The 25,170-nt window shown below is 38.2% G+C and overlaps 2 protein-coding genes across 2 annotated transcripts; both read left to right on the top strand.

Annotated features, from left to right (window-relative positions):
* Positions 1 to 12,006: 12,006 nt before the first annotated feature.
* On the top strand, positions 12,007 to 12,414 carry LOC129250683 (probable fatty acid-binding protein). Its single transcript, XM_054890290.1, has one exon. The coding sequence runs from the start codon at positions 12,007 to 12,009 to the stop codon at positions 12,412 to 12,414; it is 408 nt and encodes a 135-aa protein (XP_054746265.1).
* A 10,764-nt stretch (positions 12,415 to 23,178) lies between these two features.
* LOC129250682 (probable fatty acid-binding protein) lies at positions 23,179 to 23,586 on the top strand. Its single transcript, XM_054890289.1, has one exon. It carries the CDS (start codon positions 23,179 to 23,181, stop codon positions 23,584 to 23,586), a length of 408 nt encoding a protein of 135 aa, XP_054746264.1.
* Positions 23,587 to 25,170: the final 1,584 nt, after the last annotated feature.

The raw sequence follows: 25,170 nt of genomic DNA, 5'->3' as shown, positions 1-25,170 counted from the left end.
AGAAGGCCTTCTCTGCGTTGGAATGATCAGGTGAAGAAGGTCTTGTCTTGGTGTGTCCAACTGGCGCCAGTTAGCAGAGAAAGAAACGACTAGCGCGATTTGTTAACCTTGGCCAAAATCGCGTAAGCGTTAGCGCGCCAATTAAGAAGACGAACAAGTAATTCCAGAGAACCAAATTTTAGACTTAAATATCTTAATAAAAAAGAGTTTGTCAGTATAAACGAGCTTTTGAATAAATATAAAAATATATTGTAGTTTACGAAGAAGGGTTGAATAAGTTATAACGTTTACAAATAAAATTAAACATAAAATAAAGATAATCCACGAAGATCCTATATACATCAGATCTTACAGATTTCCCCAAATAGATAATACAGACGTTGAGAAACAAATAAAAAAAATGTTGAAGCAGGGTATAATTTCCCATAGCAAGTCACCATGTTCCGCACCAATCTGGGTTGTATCAAAGAAACTGAATGCTGTTACAATGCAAAAATGGCGAATTGTAGTAGATTTTCGTAAGTTCAACGATAACACTGTAAAAGTATGTTCACATATGCATTAGTTACCAAAAAATCCACAAAATTAATCTACCCGTTCACATATGGCAGATTACCTGCAAAATTGACAATCTGTCAATACTGTTGTGAAAGGTCTTTCTTCATAGAAATTATTTTGGTGGAATATTTCGGTGTTTTTGTTTTGATTAATTGTTATTAACGATAAGAAGAAAATACAAGGAGAAGGAATAGGTAATTTAATAGCGCAATTGGCTGCTAAGAATAAACAGTTGGAGGAGGTCCGTAAACGGACGTTTACTGAGGTTTCAAAAATTATGGCAGCAATACGCATTTGAAATACGATATTACATTTTATAATAAGTAATAAGGGGACACACGTTTATGGACACACGTTTTTTTTTCTGTTATATGAATGCATATTTAATAATACCTCAGAAAGATTTTATTAGAATTATGTCTACAAACCTGTTTTCCTAGCCGGCATCCAAAATGGATTGGATTGGATTTAGTTTTTACTTTAAGGTTTTTCTTTATACGCGTAAAAATAATGATCTATTACAAAGAAAACAAAAGGTTGTATGCCAAAGAGTATGGTTTTATCTAGGATTATTTTATAATCTCAGATTTTGGGAGAGAAATGTTGTATGGGAAATCTCGCTTTTTAATTACGGATTGGGATTTAAGCACGAAAAATTAGATCAACTACTTATATGTGAACGTATTGTAAGCGAGAAGTATCCTATATACATACATATATCCATATAATGGATGAAATACTTGATAAGCTTGACATGCTTGACACAATTAACTAAACAAATGGATTCGGAAGATAGAATGAATACGGCGTTTTCCACGCAGTCAAAGCCTGTTATAGGCTGAATGAAGCTAATTTAAAAGTACATGTCGAAAAAGCCGAATTTTTAACGAACTATAGCGAATTTCTCGGACATATTGCAACTTCTGAGGGAATGAAATCCAATGCTAATAAGATATATTCAATTTTGAAGCATCCACTCCCGAGAACTGAAAGAGAGATAAAGCAATTTTTAGTGTTATAGGAAAGTTATTAGGGATTTTTCTAAAATTTCTAAATCATTAACTTAGTGTCAAAAAATGGCAATAAAATTGATATTAATGAGTAATATATTAACGTCAACAAAAGGACGAATTTTAGCATACCCGGATTATGGAAGAAAGTTTACATTGACTACTGATGCATCAAATGTAGCTGTAGGAGCTGTTTTAAGCCAAAAGGATCACCTTGTTTGCTTTGCAAGCCACACTCTTAATGAACACGAGTTACCTTATTCCACAGAATTGCTGGCAATTGTTCGGGTAAGCAAATACTTTCGCCCATATTTATATGGTATCAAATTCGTACCGGGAAAGGAAGTACTGTAACACTAATCAAATCAAAGATATATTGTAATAAGGACATATTTAAGGGGGAAGTCTACTGTGAATTTTTCAAAAAATCGATTTTTTTTTTATTAGCTTAAAAAATACTTTGAACCCTCTTAAATAAGGTACAATATGTGTTCTTCTTCTTCTTCTTAATTGGCGCTATAACCGCTTACGCGATTTTGGCCGAGTTTAACAAAGCGCGCCAGTCGTTTCTTTCTCGTGCTAACCGGCGCCAATTGGACACACCAAGTGAAGCCAAGTCCTTCTCCACCTGATCTTTCCAACGCAGAGGAGGCCTTCCTCTTCCTCTACTACCACCAGCTGGTACCGCATCGAATACTTTCAGTGCCGGAGCGTTTGTATCCATTCGGACGACATGACCCAGCCAACGTAGCCGCTGGATCTTTATTCGCTGTGCTATGTCTATGTCGTCGTAAAGCTCATACAGCTCATCGTTCCATCGTCTGCGATATTCGCCGTTGCCAACGTGCAAAGGTCCAAAAATCTTGCGCAGAATCTTTCTCTCAAACACTCCAAGCGTCGCTTCATCGGATGTTGTCATCGTCCAAGCTTCTGCGCCATACGTTAGGACGGGCATGATGAGAGTCTTGTAGAGTGTTAGTTTTGTTCGACGAGAGAGGACTTTACTGCTCAGTTGCCTACTTAGTCCAAAGTAGCACTTGTTGGCAAGAGAGATTCTACGTTGGATTTCAAGGCTGACATTGTTGTCGGTGTTAATGCTGGTTCCTAAATAGACGAAGTCTTTTACAACCTCGAAATTATAACTGTCTACAGTGACGTGGGTGCCGATACGCGAGTGCGCCGACTGTTTGTTTGAAGACAGGAGGTACTTCGTTTTGTCCTCGTTCACCACCAAACCCATTCGCTTTGCCTCTTTATCCAGTTTGGAGAAGGCAGAACTAACAGCGCGGTTGTTAAGGCCGATGATGTCAATATCATCGGCATACGCCAGCAATTGTACGCTCTTATAAAAAATTGTGCCCGAGCGATTAAGTTCTGCGGCTCGTACGATGCTCTCCAACATCAGGTTAAAGAAGTCACACGACAGCGAGTCACCCTGTCTGAAACCTCGTTTGGTATCAAACGGCTCGGAGAGGTCCTTCCCAATTCTGACGGCGCTGCTGGTGTTGAGCAACGTCATCCTACATAGCCGTATTAGTTTTGCGGGGATACCAAATTCAGACATCGCGGCATACAGGTAACTCCTTTCCGTACTGTCGAATGCAGCTTTGAAGTCGACGAAAAGATGGTGTGTGTCGATTCTTCTTTCATGGGTCTTTTCCAAGATTTGGCGTATTGTGAATATTTGGTCGATGGTAGACTTTCCAGGTCTGAAGCCACACTGATAAGGTCCAATCAGTTGGTTGACGGTGGGCTTCAGCCTTTCACACAATACGCTCGCTAGAACCTTATAGGCGATATTTAGAAGACTAATCCCGCGGTAATTGGCACAAATTGCAGGATCGCCCTTCTTATGGATTGGGCAGAGCACACTTAAATTCCAATCGGCAGGCATGCTTTCATCCGACCATATTATGCATAGGAGCTGATGCATGCACCTTACCAGCTCCTCGCCGCCATGTTTGAATAGCTCAGCCGGCAGTCCGTCGGCGCCCGCGGCTTTGTTGTTCTTTAGCCGCGTTATCGCTATTCTCACCTCGTCATGATCGGGTAGCGGAACGACAATTCCGTCGTCAACGATTGGGGTATCGGGATCTTCACTTTCTCGGTGACATGCGCAGCTGTCACTGTTTAATAGGTTCGAGAAGTGTTCCCTCCATAATCTAAGATTGCTCTGTACGTCAGTCACCAGTTCGCCGTCTTTGTTCTTACAGGAAAACGCCCCGGTCTTGAAACCTTCTGTAAGCCGCCGAACTTTCTGGTAGAATTTTCGGGCGTTGTTCCTGTTGGCCAGCATCTCAAGCTCTTCGCACTCACGTATTTCGGCCTCTCATTTCTTCTTTCGGATAATACGTCTCTCTTCCTTTTTCAGCTCTCTGTAGCGATCCCACATGGCCCGCGTTGCGCCCGATCGCAGCGTGGCTCTATAGGCGGCATCCTTTCTTTCTGTGGCAGCATGACATTCCTCGTCGTACCAATTGTTTTTTCGGGCTCGCCGGAATCCGATTTCTTCTTCGGCGGCGGTACGTAGGGAACGAGAAATGTTGCTCCATTGCTCGCGCATGCCGGGTTGTTGGGCAGTGCTCTCCGAGAGCAGGAGTGAGAGTCGAGTGGCGAATCTTCTGGCTGTCTGTTGTGATTGCAGCTTTTCGATGTCGAACATTCTTTGCGTAGGTAGATGTACGTTTTTTGCTGCACAGAGGCGGGTGCGCAGTTTGGCTGCAACAAGGTAATGATCCGAGTCGATGTTGGGTCCTCGGATCGTACGTACATCTAATACACTAGAAGCATGTCTTCCATCTATCACAACATGATCGATCTGGTTTCGCGTTTTTCGATCAGGAGACAGCCAGGTGGCTTGGTGAATCTTCTTATGCTGGAATCTGGTGCAATATGTGTTACAGCTGGCTAAATTTTTCTTCGTTGAAATTTCGACCTTTTCCCGAAGCGCTCCAAAGCGCGTACCTGCTAATACTGAAACTTTAAACGCATTTTTCTCGAAACTAAGTTTTTGTATACGGTGTACACGATATCTCGAGTTCTGATAAATGAATCAGCTTAAAAATTTAATTATATATTCTCTGTAATAGTGTCTCTCGTCTGACATAGGATTTTTTTGATATCGCTATTTGTTAAATTGTTATAAACAATAGTAACATCAATTTTAGGCAAAAAAAAAGAAAAAAATTTCAAGAATTTTTTTTTCAACGCCAAAATTTTTTATCGACATAATCCTACGTCAGACGAGAGTCAATACTATGTATATGATAACAATATTTTGTTTTTTTGTTTTAGATCACCGAAACGTAAGATTTCATGTACACCGTTTAGGCACCTAAGAAAAGCGGACCTGCGCTTGCAGAAGTGCCACAGCGGCCATTTTGAATATTTTGACTTAAAATTTTTTTTTCAAAAACTTAAATATATAATAAAGATAAGAGTTTAAATAGATTTTATGTACGAGCAATATTTTGTTAGAAATAAAATCCGGAAAATAAGCCTGTTTTTTCCCTTGTCACAGTAGACTTCCCCCTTAATAGGAAAAAATTCAACTATTTTCATGCGTAACGATGCAAATTTTGTGGTATTTCAAAATCTGTTTAAAATCATTGTCAACAATAGGCAGCATAAAATATTAAGAGCAACTAAAGAACTTGAGAGTATTAGAGGTTGTTCCGAATTTAAAACAAAAATCCTTTGAAATCCATTCAGAAGATCTTCACCAAGGAATTAAAAAGATTGCTAATCATTTCAAAAACAAATACTAGTTCGGGTATACTTAAAAGAAATTAGTAAAATTATTAACGAATGTGAACTTTGTAATAGATGTAAATATGATCATATCACTCATAAACTGCCGTTTTAAATAACACCACCTGTTTACGAGACAAGATACAAATTTGTAATAGACTTTTGGCAATGGGGCAAAAGCCAATACCTTACTTGTATTGATTTAAGTTTTAAATTTGGTACTGCTGAAAAGGTAAAAACATTGAACTGGTTAGAAACAAAGCGAGCTCTAAAAAAATTTCAATACGATGGGACCACCAAAAGTATTGAAAATAGATCAGGATCAAGGCATAAATAATGTTAACATAAAGAACTGGTGCGATCAGCTTAATATACGTATTGAGAAGTAACTACAGGAAAGACCGGTATCGCAGATATCGAACGTCTACACAAGACACTTAATGAAAAACTCAAAATAATTAATAGCTCAGATGATACAGAATTAAAATACATGCAAATCGAACAAACGCTTTTTACGTAAAATCATAATGTAATACATTTTACAACCGGTTAGACGCCATACGATATTTTTTTAATTGTTTATTTCCTAAGTTTAATGCTCAACTTATAAAAGAAAATAGAATAAGCAATGCATTTATTTGCATATGAATAGAAAACCCAATAGATCCTACTTTAGTCAATGCTGAAAGTTCTGGAAATAACAAAAAATATCGTAAAGTAAGGAAATATAAAAATCCATTTAAAGGAAGAAAAAAAAAACAATTAGAAGAGAGTTGAAATTACTCAGTTAATTGTACACTACTCAGTACATAAATTATTATATAATATTTAAATTTCAATGACATAAGTTTACGTTATATTATGTTTTCGTTTATAATATACATAGAATGTATGTTTTTATGTTTAGAATTACTTGAAGGACCAATTTTGAATTACTGCATTACATTTTTTTTAATTCATGACTAATTACGTAAGATTTTTTAATATATACAAGGTGAAGCCCAAAATAAAAAAGACTGGTGTAATAAAAATGTTTTTGATGGCTCCATCTTTTTAATGAGTTAGTGCGTTGGAAGTGACATCCCTCGCTGACTTCCAGTAATAGCATGGTGAAATTCGCTTTAGTGGAAGCGAAGTTATTGCATCTGAAGTGTCAGTATGTTTGTGTCATCGGTACAAAAATGAGCTTCGAACAAAGAGGTTATATCAAATTTGTTTTAAAATCTGTGAAACGTTTACCGAAACATTTGAATTGATGAAAAAAGTCATCAAAATCAGTAATCACCGACAACTCCATCGATATTGTTCGCAAATTTATCAAAAACGAACCGAAATCATTGTTGAAATTCATAGAATCGGAGTTGACTATCTCCAGAACATCTATTTATCGCATTTAAACTGATCATTTGGGCTTACGAAAGGTCTGTGCACGTTTCATTCCGTACAAGTTAACTGAGGACCAAAAATAGCTCAGAATTCAACATTCGAAAAACTTCATTAAAGATAGAGAAAAAGACGAGAAATCTCTTTACAACATTGTGACCGGTGATGAAACGTGGTGTTTCCAACGAATGGAAGGCCCCAGACGAGCCACCACCCAAAAAATCGCGTTTGGAGAAATCAAAAATTGTACGATTCCAAAGAAATTGAGCTTAAGGAGTTCGTGCCAATGGGCCAAACCGTCAATGCAATTTTCTATCTTGGCGTTTTGACGCGTTTGTTGCATTGCATTTGTTCTGAATTCCGCGAAGAAAGAAGCTGGCGCTTATCGCATGATAATGCACCATTTCATCGATCCACTCTTGTGACTGATTTTTTGTGACATTTAAATGACATTTTAACCATCATCACTCACCGTATTTGTCAGATATGGCTTTCTGTGACGTCTTACTATTCGGAAAACTGCATTTGGTCATGAAAGGAAAACGTTTTGCGTCCTTAGAGGCCATCCAAAAGGCTTGTACCGACAACTGAAGAACATTCCGGTCAATGACCGGAAACACCCTTTTTTTTGGGTGGACTTTGCCTTGTATATCTGTAAAAAAAATAAGAAGAAAGAAAAGACCTTTACTGCGCGGTTGAATTTAACGTCGGTGGGATTCTCGCAGCTGTTGACAAGATAGATCCAGCGCGTTTGCCATGTATAACACCGAAATCTAAAACTGCAATTTTTGCCACAGGTCGATGAAGGATACCAGATTTAGTTTCAACCATTGCGCTCCGAATTTGACTATCCTTTGACTTTAAACATCGACGATTTTGCCTTTAGGCCAGCGATTTTCGGAAATATTTTAATCCACTATGCAATTATAGAGGCGTATTATTGAATCCCCCTATGCCAAAAGCTATGAGCGAACTTCTGAATCTGGCACTAACGCTCACGCAGGTTGCAATAGGTTGACGACTCAATAAGTAGGTGGTTTGGGGTAAGAGCTTCGACATCTGTATCTTCAAGTGAAACAAATGTAAGTAGCCTGGAATGTATCAAAAACTCCACTTCACATATTGCATTCCGTAAGCTTTCATCATTAACACTCATCGATGGAAGAATTTGGTGAAGTACAACTTTCTCTGACCTTACCAATCTCTCCCAAATCGCTCCCATAAGTTTCTTAAAATTTTATATGGTACACTTATCTCGAAGATATTCGCACGGGTTTATGAATATAGCATGTTTATTTTGTTTGTCAGAAGCATAAATAAGACAAGTGTTTTCTGCTATCTAAAAAAATGGATCAAAGAACTTAAATTAAATTTTGTGTAAAAAATGGAATTAAGGGCTAAAAAATACTTGAATACAGTGGCATACGGTGAGAGTACTCTGAGTCAAAAAAAAATATTTACAAGTGGTAAAAGCTTTTATCAGAAGGTCGAGAAGATGTGAATGACGACGCTCGCTCTGGACGCCCCAGCTCATCAACAACCGATGAAAATGTTGAGAAAGTGAAGAAAATTGTTATGGAGAATTGTCGAATCACAGTTAGTTAGAAGTTGCCGGGGATATCGGTATATCGGTGGCTCATGCCAACGTCACATAAGCATCGCTCAGGAATTGTTGAATGACGTCAACGGTGATCCAGACTTGCTTAAAAGGGTCACAACTGGTGACGAATCATGGATATATGGTAATGATATCGAAACCAAAGCCCAATCGTCCCAATGGAAGAGTCCAGGAGAGCCAAAAGTCAAAAGCAGAAAATCGCCGAAGACGCAAAACAGTTGTATTATTTATGCCTCTCGCAAACAAACTTAACGTGTCATAGTGCTAAAACCGTGAACATATCTTTGAGACGAGTGTATCAACATAAACAAGTAATAATCGAGCGTCGAATGTACGTGAAATTTGAAAATTTACCTTCTTTTTTTAGCAAACTCGTATATGAACTGGTGTCCAAACTGCAAGCTCTGTATATGGCGCGGGGGTGAATCATATGAAAATTACACCCCATCTTTTATTACGCATTCTACCGGCGACAGTTGGTAGTGGCTCGAAGTAATCAACGCTGGCGTATGTGAATGGCTTTTTGCCAGCAGAGAGTCTAGCGACAGGCAGGGCTACCATATGGGAGACGTGCGGCATAGAAATATTATTTTTGTATCGTTGACATTGCTGGCGAACTTTTTTATAAATTACGATGGCAGTACTGTGTCCGTATGTGGTTGATTCTAGCTTAGTGCATCTGATAGAAAAATTTTTCTTGAGTCGAACGGACTATAAGGAAACTTATATGGTAAAAGATTGGACAAATCTTCAACGAAGACTATCTGAGCACATTTGATATGAAATTGTTGAACCTTTTGAACCATATCGAAAGATCTTTTTCGCGAAGGTTTTTTAGATGACAAGATATTTTATGACCTTTTTCGTCATTTTGCGAATAAATCTCGTTGCAGTGCTGCGAGGCATCCTGTTTTTCTTCTAAAAATCCAGGACCTGTACACTTCAGATTGTGGTTAGCGCTGGTAGAGACCTTCGTAGCTAAATCGGTAAGATTTTGTTTGGAGAGTACTCATTTCCATTGACTTATGTTTCTAAAATCTCTCCTACATTATGCATTACGTATTGGTGGAATATCCTTGGGTCCATTCGAATCCAACGTAGCACAGTTCGCGAATCTGTCCACCAAAACATAGACGTAATGCCGATGCGTTGTACGTTGATGAACATTGAAGCTAACCGTGTACCTATTACTGCTGCTTGCAATGCGAACCTTGGAATCGACAATCGCTTGAGCACGGCGACTTTAGATTTGCTCGCTACGATAGTGGTAGATACGTAAATAGCGTCGACGAATGTGTGCAACTCGACACAATCAGCATCTTTTAACAAAAAAGAGTAGCAGCGAGATATTTCGACCGCCATTGATGACACAATATTTTTGCAACGGCACCACTTCGCATAGAGTTCGACGGATAATGGATCATCCTATGGAATCCCGGACCACCATACCTCTTGCACAAGGGTTCTCAATCCTATAGTATAACAACTAATAAACTCCAGTAGATCGAAGATAGACATTAGCGTCTATAGGCGCTCTCTTTTTTCGGAGCAAATTTGCCGTTAATAACATCACGGCGAAGTCTCACAAATCTGCAAATATACCTGCAATTACCGCTGTTAGGATCCCAGAACATATCCAATATCTTCGTAGTTGGGGTCCACTCTTCTACATTATGAACAGATGCGTGATCATTAGTTAGTTTCTCCAACACCACCTTTAAATTTGTTGACCACCCTCGTATATCAATCCCTGCGACACGATGTATCTCCTTCACCTGTTATGCTAGTTCTAGCGCTAATTGCTCGTCATCTTCACTGTCACTTAAGTCGTCAACATAATGACGTGTTTTTACAGCTTCTGCATCCCGGGGAAAAATATGTTTACCTTTTTGCCGCATACGAAGTAAGCGATACAAGGAGCGCAGTTAAGGCTAAACACTAATGCTCGCATCACATATGTAAATGCTTGGTCTTTGTACCATATCGCCACCTAATTTGTTGGGCGTACATATCATCATCCCGAAAGTTTGTTCGGTAAAACATTTCTGTAATGTCACCGCATACGGGTATTCGGCCCACTCTGAATTCCAGCAAAACATCAATAAGTGGATTAAGCACATTGGGTCCACTTAAGAAAAAATGATTAAGGGACACACCATTTACTTTCGCGGACTTGGATGGAGCGCCTAGGCCCAGTTTGGGTTTGTTTATCAATTAGTTCCTTAACTAACAATGGGTTGAGGAGATGCACGTGTAGTTGGCATGCCTCTATTGTATTGCAAATGCTTCCTACACAGAGGGCGAAATCAACAAAACATTCTAACTTGTCCTTCAGAGTAGGCAATCCGTGAGCTCTATTAACCACGCTTTGGAGTATGTGTGAATAATTTCTGGTACCATTGACGGCAAAAACAAGTTTATTTTTGACCATGTCGCGTGCTTTGCCTTTGAGGCTTGCCCAAAGTCAAATCGGGTTTTCTGTTTCTGCATATCCGGCGACTGTAGTACTATATTCGAAGTTATATGTATATATATAGCGGTCATTCTTCAGGATCACCGTTGAATGGTGGGAGCTGTTTAGAATCGCTTGCCGAACAACATTGGAGCAGAAATCAACGAAACTTCGTTGAATTGCACGAAAATTTTGTATTTACTGTCCGGTCCTTTACTGTTCCTTTATTTCCATTTATTCCTTTAGCCGCTCCAATTGAAGATTACGCTGCACTACGCTTTTTTCAAATTTATCATGTGGCATACCCACCTGCTGCCGTGATGTTACATCTGTGAATTTGTTTGGGATATAGCTTGACAATCTACATTCAATGACTGGCTATAAAAATTGTAAAAGTTTTTTTTTTTTTTAAATAAATACATGTTAACATTTGAAATGAAAAAGCTTCTATATTTTTCGTAAATTTGAAAATTTGACAATTCGTAAATATGATGGCTGATGTCATGAGTTATTCTACCACAAAACAAATTAAAAAATAAAAAAATGTAAGAAAATTTCTTGTTTGTAAATTTTTAATGAATGGCTTGTTAATATTATAATTTAAAGATCTAAATTAAACAATATAAAAAATAAGTGCCGCGACTTATGGTACCGTCCACCACAGGGCCCGGCACTTGAAGTGTAACCAACTTCAGACCGCAGTGTGATTGCATTAAATTTGGCTGGAAAATCACAACCAGCGATTGTTCGCGAGCTTGAGCACCTTAAAGTAATACATGGCACACACCAAATACATTTTTTTGTCATATGATACCCCACTCCAAAGCAAAGCCATAGCTCACTGTGAAGTAAGTTAACCTGAACAAAATTTAAGTCAACCTAAGCAGAATTTCATTTGTATAGTATTTTTAAGTGTTTACAATTTTGTTATTGATTTTTACTTGTAACAATGTTTGATTGTAATTATGCATATTTTATTGATGACAAGGCAAAAAGAAAGTATAAAAATAAAGCCATTCTATCAGCAGGCAGCTCAGTCTCAACCTGATAGTTGGAAGGCAGTTATTTGCCCTAACTGAAAAAAAAAATCTTTTATTTACAAAGGAATCTTTAGTCGGCAGGTTTGCCCTAAAGCTCTTCCATAAAATAATAACACTTATACATTGACGATCCTGCTTCACTTTACATGGCGATCCTGCGGACGATCCTAAACGCTAAATAAATCATTAGTAAAAATGGCTGTCTGGGAAAGAAAAAAATACAAATTAGAAAAGAGTGAAAACTTCGACGAATACATGAAGGAATTGGGTGTCGGTATGGTTCTACGCAAAATGGGTAACAGTATCAGCCCCACCGTTGAACTGAAGAAGGATGGTGATAATTACTCTTTCACCACTACCTCAACCTTCAAGACAACCACGGTCAACTTCAAGCTGGGCGAGGAATTCGATGAAGAGACACTTGATGGTCGCAAAGTGAAGAGCGTCTTCACTCTGGATGGCAACAAATTGGTGCAAGAACAGAAGGGTGACAAACCATCGACCATTATTCGTGAATTCACTAACTCCGAGCTAGTGACTACTCTCACCCTCAACGACGTGAAGTCCGTCAAGTCTAAGTTTACCGATATTGTGTTTTTATGAACACTTAGTTTACCGATATTGGTTAAATAAAAAACTTTTATAAAGTTTCAATTAATTTTTATTCCTCCTATTATTAGGAGTTGCCGAGTTGTGATCCTTCACGTTGCCAGTCTGCCGGGAAAGTGATTTTACAATTTTAAATTAGTTATTATGAAGACAATTATAATGTTTATTCTACCCTGCTCTGTTGCTGCGCTGCCGTCATTGCCTCTGCCAGCGCATCCGCTATTGCCACAGTTATTTGATGCAATTCAACTTGTTGTTTTGTTTGTTTAAATGTTTTGTAAGGTAGCAGACTTATCGTCAGCATTTCTTGTGGGAATAGTGTGTGGGTAGCTGCCCTTGATATTGACGTAGCACATCTTGTTATTGTAGCAGCTCAAAAGCAGGTGCAGTTTCATATTACTTCAAATTTAGTTGGAAAAACAAATGATAGCTTCTTCTGGAATTTGCAAGCTTTTGTGGATGAACACGTAGCCGGTGTTAACTATCGTAATCTTCGGATAGCTGTGCTTGTTGTTGATTTCAATTTAGTTGGAAAAACAAATGATAGCTTCTTCTGGAATTTGCAAGGCTTCGTGGATAAACACGTAGCCGGTGTTAACTACTCCCCCTTTTAAGAGCGGCCGTCCTCGGGTGCCAATTACATGTCGGACGGGGTGGAAGTATCTGTGTTTCTTATCACCTCAATAATAGCCAGTTTCCGCTGTCTTTTGGACCAAAGGTAAATCATCAATATAATCAGGATGACAGTTGCTACCACACCCAATGAAGTGATTGATATCAAGTGCTTTGTTGTAAATTCTTGTTGCAATGATGTAATGTGTTTTAGGTTTCTAGCATGAATTTCTTCAAGATATGGCAAAGATAATGTCCTTGTATGATCCGTGAACATTATCGTTGTAGCGGGAGGGGCTTCGGGGCGCGATGATACGACTTTTTTCCAATTAACAAAATTTGTGTCATTTATGGTGACATTTCCTTCAAACGTTATCAAAAAAGTGCCCCTTACGGTAACTCCAGAACCTGTTCCCTCAGTGACTTCCACCAACTGATCATTCACCACTATCAACCCATCATCAATTTCCTCGACAGCGGCGATGTGGTCTGCTGACGTTGTTTTACAGTGTGCTGAATTATGGTTTAACAGTTGTTCTACGCATGAGGCCGAAGCAAGTGGCTGGCAGAATGTAAGGTTTGTTGTATTTTTGCAGCCTGTTAGAGGTTGGTATTCGGAGTCGCAGTGTGCTGCTATTTGTGTTTCTAACTGAACTATCTTTCTATCATGAACTACGGGCAAAAGCCTTACTTGTTTACAAATTTTACAAATCTTGGGATATTTAATTATAAAGAAAATATTATCGCTATCTTGTAATATTTTAAGCTTGGAAGCTACCAAAATATCGCTTATAGTAACATTAGTAAAGCGTTCGGTGAATAGCAGTGTTTTTATGTCTTCATTATCTAAAATAATAGGGTTAATTATGTTGTGCCTTCCCAATGTTACCGACTGAACAATGTTTGTTAGGTCTGCCAGTACCACCCTGTTTCTTGCTGTAGCCAACCCAAACAAATGACCTGTATCCACCACTGTTTCTTTCGTTGTTTTCAACAAATCATTCATCACTCGTGTCAGATTATTTATTCTCGTTTGCAACTGAGTGTTAACTATAATCTGTTGTTCGTTAGCCTCTATAAGTTCACGTTCTTTAGTCGCTACCTCATTAAAATCGTCAAAGTCGGGCGTTCCGGCGATGTATTTCAGTGCAGTCCCCAGAATGTTAATTCCACGCGAGTGCCGATGATGGGTCTTAAGAGTTTCCAGCAAAGCTAGAATCTGATCGGCATCCGCCTGAAGTAACTTCTTCGCAGGAGATATTGGATATTGTGCAACCAGTCCCTCCGTGTCCGATGCTATGGCTTCATAGTTTGTCAAGTTAGTCCTATGTATCAAAATTTCGTATTGGTCATGAACAGCAACTTTCCCCGTAGAAATCAACACAAAATGTGAGTTGGTATAATTAAACAGTTTTGCCTGGCTCCAAGCAACAACCACCAAAAGCAAGCATCTGGGGGAAAAAAAACGAAGAAGAAAAAACTGCGTTACCTTAAGTTTGCCTTATGAACTCTTCTCCCATTTATCATGATCGTAGTTCCCAAGTCCCGCTCAACAGTATTTTCCAAGTACAATTTTGTCAACTTATTCCCAATTCTCTTGTTTGTCTTTACAAACACCTTGTCCCCAGGTTGATATGTCTTTAAGTTCCTACATCTATTCAATCGTTCCAACTCAAGTGCCTGCGCCCTTGTGATTCTATTGATAATATTCTCCCGCAATTGTTGCGGAATAGAGTGGATCACATCAATAGGCCTGTGTCCTATAACTGAGTGAACCGACCTGTTATACTTCGATGCAGCGAGTAACATCAAATCCACAGTATCGTTCAGTCCCTGAGTCAGTTTAGTGCACCTTGCAATCTCTGTTAGTGTGCTATGAAACCTCTCGACTTGCCCATTAGTGGTACTATGGTGCGGAGGTGTTGTAAACAATGTTACCGAAAAATGGTCCCTCAACAACGACTTTATCGTTTGCGAATTAAAAGATTTTTCATTGTCGCAAACTATGGTCTTAGTATCTTTGAAAAAGTTTAGAATTTGTATAATTGGTTCTTTTATATCAGCTATTGACCTAGAAGCAATTGGCGAAACTATCGCAAACTTCGAGAACTTGTCAACGCACGTCAGGAAATGTTTTTTATCTGTCGAATAAATATCAAGGTGGAGAATCTCCCCAGGATATTGCGGTATAGGTGTTTTACCTACGGTTGGATTTGGGGGGTGGCGCTGGTATTTAGCTTCTCGGCAGATTTTACAGTTAAGTATTAGTTCTTTTAATCTCGACTGTATCTTTGGGAAGTAATACTCTTTCAAGATCTGTTGCAGGTTCTCTTTTAAAGAACGATGGGCTCTATTATGTTCCGTTTCCAGAATCTCTCTCTGATCGTCCTCGTTAGTTACATCTATTACCTGTCTCATTGTGTGACGGAATTTTACAGATGGAAACCTTGTCAAAATCTCGTCCTGAATCTGTGCCAGCACCGGGTAATCACACAGTAGCCCGTTCACAGCACTAGGACTAATACAGTCCCCCATTATCTTCAACAATTCGTTTCTGTCGTTATAAACTATGTGGTGTCGCATCTGCGTCCTAAAAATAATTTTTGAAGTCCTGGAGGGTGAATTACCCTCTTAAATAATTATTTGGCTTTTAAAGCAATTTATAGGATTTTGTATCGTACGAATAGTTTGAGTGAGTGACTCTTCACTATGCACCGTGGCACCCGTAGAAGAGCCTGAATCCTCCAGTCCATTAATATGCTGACGTGATAGCGCATCTGCTACGACATTATCCTTCCCTGGCTTATAAAAAATTTTTGGGGAAAACTCCTCCACAAATGCTCGCCAACGCTTTAGTTTAGCGTTTGGATTTCTGTCCGATATGGCAAACGTAAGAGGCTGATGATCTGTGTAGATGTTAAGCTGTTTAACACCATAAAGATAATTTCTCAATTTTTGAAGAGACCACACTATTGCCAATAGTTCACGCTCATTCGTAGCGTAATTCTCTTCAGTGGCAGAAAGAGTTCGGGAGATCATTGTTATAGGTCGACCCCCTTGTGACAAAACTGCACCCAACGCATGCGAGGAATCATCTGTTGTCAAGTCAAATTGTTTCTCGAAATCAGGGTACAGTAAGAGAACATCTTCCGAGGCGAGAACTTTCTTAATTTTCTCAAAAGCTCTCAAAGCATCCTCGTCTAACTGAATAAAAATGTTCTTAGAGCGATTGGCACTAACATTTCCATTTTCTCCGCGAAGATACCTGGTTAGTGGCTTAGCGATTAACGCATAATCTTTAACAAACCGTCGATAGTAACCAGAGAGTCCGAGGAATGACCTCAAGGCTCGGAGTGTTTTAGGGGTTTCATACTTGACAATATCTTGCACCTTGTCCGCACAAGTTCTTATTCCCTCACTGGAAACGACGAATCCGAGAAACTCTACCTCACTCTTCATGAACTTGGATTTTTCAAGTGAAACTCGCATGTTTGCCTCATAGAGCCTTCCAAGGATACGTTTTATATCCATAACATGCTGATCCTCGTTTTTAGAGAAGATAATGACGTCATCGACGTAAACGTGGCAACATTTGCCAATCTCTTCGCGCAGAACGTCGTCAATTGCCCGCTGAAAGATGCTGGGTGCGTTTTTAGGGCCAAACGGAAGTCTGCAAAACTCATACTTTCCGTTATTAATAGAGAAAGCTGTCTTTTCTCTATCCCATTCGGCTAGTTTTATCTGGTGAAAACCAGATTTAAGGTCAAGAGTGGTAAACAAGGATGACCTTCCCAAATTAGCCAAAATGACTGAAGTGTCGGGAATTGGATACCTGTCACTAACCGTTTTTTCATTCAATTTTCTAAAGTCAACAACTAGACGCATCTTTCTTTCCCCCGATTCAGTAATACCCTTCTTTCCAACGACCCATAGTGGATTATTATAGGGTGACCGTGAAGGTCTTATTATACCATCACACAGGAGATCAGAGATTTCCTTGTTGACAAAATCCGCTGAGGCCATCGGGTATGGGTACGCCTTGGAATAGACTGGGTCGTCATTAGTTGTTCTTATAGTCCCTACTATATTTGTATTATAGGGAAGTGATTCATTTGGGTCAGCGAATGCCCCTGAACATTCCTTTATTAATGTTGAGATTCGATCTTCACGATTACGAACGGACAGTATAGTATTCACGTCGCGACAAGGGAAATGCTTGAGGGTCTCTTTTACTCCATTGTAGTGGATAACCCCGTTTTTCATGTCCAAATCTGCGCCTATGTCCTTGAGAAAATCAAACCCTATAATGCCATCAAAGGTCTGCAGGGATGGCAGAATGTAAAACTGCGCATTTTTTTCAAAGAAATGTATGGTGCACTTCTGTTCAATTTTATCGGCTCCATGTATGGAGCTGACAAGGAAGGGCTTCTCCGTTCTTTTAATGCCCTTAAGAAAGTCAAAATTCCTAACATAATTCTTCGCGGCCCCAGTATCTATTAAAAACTTTAGTTCCCTTCCTCCAAACGATCTGCTGACGTAAGGCAGGAGGGACCCGGTCCTAAAAAATTGATTTCGTCCGTTGGTTGGTCTAAGTATTGGTCGTCGAACTGTAATTTATCACTGTCATTTACGTTTTGGCTATCATGAAAATCCTCATCATATCCCTGTTCCTCGTCCACATATTCCGGCGCTCCCAGATGATTTATGCGCTGTTGTTTAGGGAAAGTCCTTCTATCGCTTTCGATCCTCCTTTTCTGAGCCGCCTCTCTATCATTTAGTGGCCCCTGGTTCCGGTGTGAGTTGAAAAGATTCCTTTGAGGAAGACTACCCGTGGCATTTCTGGATTGAATTGGTTGACGAGGTGGTGGGTTGTTCTGTCTATGGTGTGACAAAGTTGGATCAACTTCCATCGGTACCACATCCTGACGCCCTGTCTCGATTTTGCGATATTGAGGATAATTTTGGGTATTATGCTGGGCTGTTCGCTGGAAAGCCCCTGACAACCGTTCATTCCTATTGAAGAAGGACTGGGCAAACGAAGACCTGGCTTGATTGGCTTCCAGTTCCTGTGCGAGAGCGAGTGCTGTGGGCATGTCCGCAGGCCTCGAGGAAAATAGAATGTCACATAGAGGTCTGTTAAGCCCCGAAATGAACACACGCAATGCATCCTGGCGATATTTCTGATTCTAAGTGCTGATCAGTTCAGCGTTTCCGTTATAAGTCATTACGGTCTTGTTAATAAGCAGGGTCAGTTTTCGTTCTACTTCGTCGTAAAACTGTAAAATATTTTTGCCATCTTGACGCAAGGTTGACATTTCCTGTTCGATCATGTGAACAGGTCTCTTGTCAGAGTAGGTGAAATCTAATCTGGCGATAATCGCCCTAAAGTTCAAAACCGTGTTAAAGGATGCCAGGACAGTATCGGCTGCCCCAGTAACTTTATTTCTGATTATAGCCACTGCCTGATAATGACGCGAACTACCATCGTAGGCTTCATATAATTTGTACGCAGCCTGAGCAGCATTCCTCCATGACACATATCGGGATTGTGTCCCGTTAAATTCAGGAAGTGATTTTATAACATCAAGTGATTCATCACACAAAACGTTTCCCGTAATTGTCACTGGTGCATATTCTATTACTGTAGTAGGGGTGGTTTCCAGGGTCGCAAGTCTGTTAGTAAGTCTGTTAATGGTCTCCTGAAATTCCCTTCTAGTTTGTTCGGTAGCAGTCCTTATGGCCGCTGCCATTAAAGTCTGTAGAGTGGCTGCATCCATAGTCAATCACTCACTAATACAAACAAAAAAAAAACAAAAAAAATTGTTTAAGAGAAAAAGCAAAAAAAACTCCGATTATGTCCCTAGCAAGGATTTCAACAGACGGTAGTGGCCCCCCCTTTTTTATAAAGTAAATGAGCACAACTTGCTTTGTCTGGTTAACACTTTTTTTAAATTACAAGCACTGATTTATAGCTCAAAAAAAAAAAAAAAATAACACCGCTTTTCACTAAACACTCTACTTACATTTTTAAAATTATCATCTTATTAGTTTTTTTTAAACTGCTTCACTGCTTTCTGGTCCAACGCTTTTCTAAACTGCTTCACTGCTTTCTAGTCCATTGCTTTTCTAAACTGCTTCACTGCTTTGTGGTCCAACGCTGGCAACGTCGCTGCGTGACGTGCAAAGCCTTAATTAATTGTTATTAATTCTCTATGAGAACTTGTTATCGCCTTTGGTAGACGACCCCTTTTTTTATATTATATTAAATTTGAAATTTTGACTTCCCGGCTTATGACTGCAACGTTTTTTCTACCCGGAACTTGTAGGTATCGAAATTCGGCCACGACTACGTTTTTTTTTTTTTTTAAACTTCTAATCCTTTTATAAGGATTTTTTACGCGTGCAGGTATCGAAATTCGGCCACGACTACGTTTTTTTTTAAAAAAAACTTCTAATCCTTTTATAAGGATTTTTTTACGCGTGGCCCCACGTTGGGCGCCAGTTTACCGATATTGTGTTTTTATGAACACTTAGTTTACCGATATTGGTTAAATAAAAAACTTTTATAAAGTTTCAATTAATTTTTATTCCTCCTATTATTAGGAGTTGCCGAGTTGTGATCCTTCACGTTGCCAGTCTGCCGGGAAAGTGATTTTACAATTTTAAATTAGTTATTATGAAGACAATTATAATGTTTATTCTACCCTGCTCTGTTGCTGCGCTGCCGTCATTGCCTCTGCCAGCGCATCCGCTATTGCCACAGTTATTTGATGCAATTCAACTTGTTTTGTTTGTTTAAATGTTTTGTAAGGTAGCAGACTTATCGTCAGCATTTCTTGTGGGAATAGTGTGTGGGTAGCTGCCCTTGATATTGACGTAGCACATCTTGTTATTGTAGCAGCTCAAAAGCAGGTGCAGTTTCATATTACTTCAAATTTAGTTGGAAAAACAAATGATAGCTTCTTCTGGAATTTGCAAGCTTTTGTGGATGAACACGTAGCCGGTGTTAACTATCGTAATCTTCGGATAGCTGTGCTTGTTGTTGATTTCAATTTAGTTGGAAAAACAAATGATAGCTTCTTCTGGAATTTGCAAGGCTTCGTGGATAAACACGTAGCCGGTGTTAACTTCTACAAGGCTGTATAAATGCGCAGTGCGCTACATGCGAAGTTCAAAACAACAGTAACAAAAAGCTAAAGTAATTTAAAATAAAAAATGCCACTTCTTGCAATAAACTAATGATTGAAAAAATAACTATCATACAGCATACATTGTACTTTATATGTATAACTACATATACATATATATATATTTTGGATTGTGAATATCCCAATTTTGTTTATGACTGATTATTTGCTGATTAATGCATAAAATAATGTAATTAAAAGTATGAAGTTGTTATTAGGTAACAATTAACTATTTTTATGTGATTAGGCGGCTAATTAAAGTGAAATAATTCTCAATATTATTAACGACGCGCACCAAATTGTTCACACATGCTATGATAAATATTGTTGAATAGAGATTTTTCGCTAATGCATTTAAATATATTAACATTTAATTTACAATTTTTATCATTGACAAATATTTAAGCACAAAACCGGCATAAGAACAAATGTGACTTTTTGCATTCAGTTAAATAAACATAAAATTGAATATTCGTGCACCTTAATGAAAATAAAAAAAGGTGTAGATTAGACTTAGATTAGGATTAGACTTGATTTGTCAGACTATGATTTCGAAATAGTCTACAAGCAAGGCAAAATGAACAAATGCCGATGCATTATCACGAATAAAGATAGACTCAGACATACTAAAAAAAATGATACCAACGAATTGTGATGACAATAATAAAAAGTTTGTAATAACAAGGGGAATGTTTGCCAAAAATAACACCAGGGTAGACAAGGAGAACTACAACTCTCATTCGAAGTCAGGCCAACTTCACATTTGGGAATGTACGTCCACAGCTGATATAAGAAATATAAAAAGATTAAAATTCGTATACGAAGAAAAAATGAAAGGATCCGAAATACAGATAAATAAAAAAGGGGATATAATAGTCCGATATAGTGAGGAGCCTCTGAAATACGTTTCAATCATGGCGAAACTATCATCAATAGCGACTAAAAGAAATATAGAAAAGCTAGCGCTAGCAAAAGATAATTTATTAAGAGAAATGAATATTGAAAATTTTAAGAATGCATTCAACAAGTTACAAAGTGAAAGATTAGAACAAAATTTAAGACCCTTAAAAATAATTTTATATAAAGCCCCAAAACAAATTAATGACGAAGAAATTATAAAAAATTTAATCTTTGAGTATCACAATTCAGCACTAGGAGGACATCTGGGTATAAGAAAAACTATCTTAAAATTAAAACAAAAATACATATGGAAGAACATGAGAAAAATGATAAAACGATATATAAGCAGTTGTAAGGAATTTACTCGAAACAAACAGACAAAGTACATAAAAGAAAAAATGACAATAACGGACACACCTAGTACAAGCTTTGAAAATTTAAGCATAGATACAGTAGGACCATTGATTATATCAAATGGTTTCCGATATATTTTAACGGTACAATGCGAACTGACAAAATACGTAATCTTATTCCCAATGAAAACTAAAGAAGCAACTTCTATCGCAAAGACACTAGTAGAACAAGTAATACTAAAATACGGACTTTTTAAAACATTAAAATTTGATAGAGGTACAGAGTTTGCAAATGAATTAATGAAAAATATATGCGAAATACTAAATATAAAGCAGACCTTTTCAGCACCCTATCACCATCAGACAATAACAGTTGAAAGGAGTCACAGAGTCCTAAATGAATTTCTGTTACACTTCGTAGAAAATCACGAATGGGACCAATGGCTACCTTATTTTGCATTTGCTTTTAATACCACACAGAACATAGAGACGGAATTTTCACCGTACGAGTTAATATACGGAAAACTTCCACGCTTACCAACTGACATAATCGAGGACAATCAACCAGTATATAACTTAAACAATTACGCAAATGAGATGAAACTTAGACCAAAAGAGTCACTTCTTAGGGCACAAGAGCTGATAAAACTAACAAAACAAAAAAGAAAAGAACTATATGACAAGAACAGTAACACATCAGAATTAAAAGTAGGTGACTGGGTATTTGTAAAACTAGAAACTAGAAGAAAACAGCAAAGTCCATATCATGGCCCTTATCTCATAGTGGAGCGTAAAGGAGTCAATTCTGTATTACAAATTAACAATAAGCTTAAGGAATATCATAATAATACCCTTAAGAAATACAAAATCACCTAGAATATTATCATATTAAATAAATTTAAGAAAAATTTACTATAAAACATAGAATTAAAAATAGATTTAGATGTACTAAGAAACTTTTAAAGTCATAAAATTATTTTTATTGAAAACTACTGAACTTGCAAAATTTAAACAAATTTTTTTAGCACAGTAATTTTCAATCTTAACCATAGGGGTGTAGAGTACCTCCACTTCACTTTCAAACTTCTTTCGAATTCTTTAAATATATTTTTAATAGTCAAACTCAAATTATGTAAACCACTCCAATCCACTCCACTCTTCAATTTCAATGACATAATTCTTTTCATTTCAATTTCAATGACAAAAGTTCTTTTCCTTTTTTTGAAACCCGAAACACAAGTAAACACATGGCACACATCAAATACATTTTTTTGTCATATGATACCCCACTCCAAAGCAAAGCCATAGCTCACTGTGAAGTAAGTTAACCTGAACAAAATTTAAGTCAACCTAAGCAGAATTTCATTTGTATAGTATTTTTAAGTGTTTACAATTTTGTTATTGATTTTTACTTGTAACAATGTTTGATTGTAATTATGCATATTTTATTGATGACAAGGCAAAAAGAAAGTATAAAAATAAAGCCATTCTATCAGCAGGCAGCTCAGTCTCAACCTGATAGTTGGAAGGCAGTTATTTGCCCTAACTGAAAAAAAAAATCTTTTATTTACAAAGGAATCTTTAGTCGGCAGGTTTGCCCTAAAGCTCTTCCATAAAATAATAACACTTATACATTGACGATCCTGCTTCACTTTACATGGCGATCCTGCGGACGATCCTAAACGCTAAATAAATCATTAGTAAAAATGGCTGTCTGGGAAAGAAAAAAATACAAATTAGAAAAGAGTGAAAACTTCGACGAATACATGAAGGAATTGGGTGTCGGTATGGTTCTACGCAAAATGGGTAACAGTATCAGCCCCACCGTTGAACTGAAGAAGGATGGTGATAATTACTCTTTCACCACTACCTCAACCTTCAAGACAACCACGGTCAACTTCAAGCTGGACGAGGAATTCGATGAAGAGACACTTGATGGTCGCAAAGTGAAGAGCGTCTTCACTCTGGATGGCAACAAATTGGTGCAAGAACAGAAGGGTGACAAACCATCGACCATTATTCGTGAATTCACTAACTCCGAGCTAGTGACTACTCTCACCCTCAACGACGTGAAGTCCGTCAAGTCTAAGTTTACCGATATTGTGTTTTTATGAACACTTAGTTTACCGATATTGGTTAAATAAAAAACTTTTATAAAGTTTCAATTAATTTTTATTCCTCCTATTATTAGGAGTTGCCGAGTTGTGATCCTTCACGTTGCCAGTCTGCCGGGAAAGTGATTTTACAATTTTAAATTAGTTATTATGAAGACAATTATAATGTTTATTCTACCCTGCTCTGTTGCTGCGCTGCCGTCATTGCCTCTGCCAGCGCATCCGCTATTGCCACAGTTATTTGATGCAATTCAACTTGTTGTTTTGTTTGTTTAAATGTTTTGTAAGGTAGCAGACTTATCGTCAGCATTTCTTGTGGGAATAGTGTGTGGGTAGCTGCCCTTGATATTGACGTAGCACATCTTGTTATTGTAGCAGCTCAAAAGCAGGTGCAGTTTCATATTACTTCAAATTTAGTTGGAAAAACAAATGATAGCTTCTTCTGGAATTTGCAAGCTTTTGTGGATGAACACGTAGCCGGTGTTAACTATCGTAATCTTCGGATAGCTGTGCTTGTTGTTGATTTCAATTTAGTTGGAAAAACAAATGATAGCTTCTTCTGGAATTTGCAAGGCTTCGTGGATAAACACGTAGCCGGTGTTAACTACTCCCCCTTTTAAGAGCGGCCGTCCTCGGGTGCCAATTACATGTCGGACGGGGTGGAAGTATCTGTGTTTCTTATCACCTCAATAATAGCCAGTTTCCGCTGTCTTTTGGACCAAAGGTAAATCATCAATATAATCAGGATGACAGTTGCTACCACACCCAATGAAGTGATTGATATCAAGTGCTTTGTTGTAATTTCTTGTTGCAATGATGTAATGTGTTTTAGGTTTCTAGCATGAATTTCTTCAAGATATGGCAAAGATAATGTCCTTGTATGATCCGTGAACATTATCGTTGTAGCGGGAGGGGCTTCGGGGCGCGATGATACGACTTTTTTCCAATTAACAAAATTTGTGTCATTTATGGTGACATTTCCTTCAAACGTTATCAAAAAAGTGCCCCTTACGGTAACTCCAGAACCTGTTCCCTCAGTGACTTCCACCAACTGATCATTCACCACTATCAACCCATCATCAATTTCCTCGACAGCGGCGATGTGGTCTGCTGACGTTGTTTTACAGTGTGCTGAATTATGGTTTAACAGTTGTTCTACGCATGAGGCCGAAGCAAGTGGCTGGCAGAATGTAAGGTTTGTTGTATTTTTGCAGCCTGTTAGAGGTTGGTATTCGGAGTCGCAGTGTGCTGCTATTTGTGTTTCTAACTGAACTATCTTTCTATCATGAACTACGGGCAAAAGCCTTACTTGTTTACAAATTTTACAAATCTTGGGATATTTAATTATAAAGAAAATATTATCGCTATCTTGTAATATTTTAAGCTTGGAAGCTACCAACATATCGCTTATAGTAACATTAGTAAAGCGTTCGGTGAATAGCAGTGTTTTTATGTCTTCATTATCTAAAATAATAGGGTTAATTATGTTGTGCCTTCCCAATGTTACCGACTGAACAATGTTTGTTAGGTCTGCCAGTACCACCCTGTTTCTTGCTGTAGCCAACCCAAACAAATGACCTGTAT

This window comes from Anastrepha obliqua, chromosome 6, assembly GCF_027943255.1.
Source record: "Anastrepha obliqua isolate idAnaObli1 chromosome 6, idAnaObli1_1.0, whole genome shotgun sequence".
NCBI lineage: Eukaryota > Metazoa > Arthropoda > Insecta > Diptera > Tephritidae > Anastrepha > Anastrepha obliqua.
This window is presented reverse-complemented; position numbering and strand designations above follow the sequence as displayed.

Bases quoted from the DNA above. Each gene is read 5' to 3' on its own strand.
- LOC129250683 (XM_054890290.1), top strand. From the start codon at position 12,007: ATGGCTGTCTGGGAAAGAAAAAAATACAAATTAGAAAAGAGTGAAAAC.
- LOC129250682 (XM_054890289.1), top strand. From the start codon at position 23,179: ATGGCTGTCTGGGAAAGAAAAAAATACAAATTAGAAAAGAGTGAAAAC.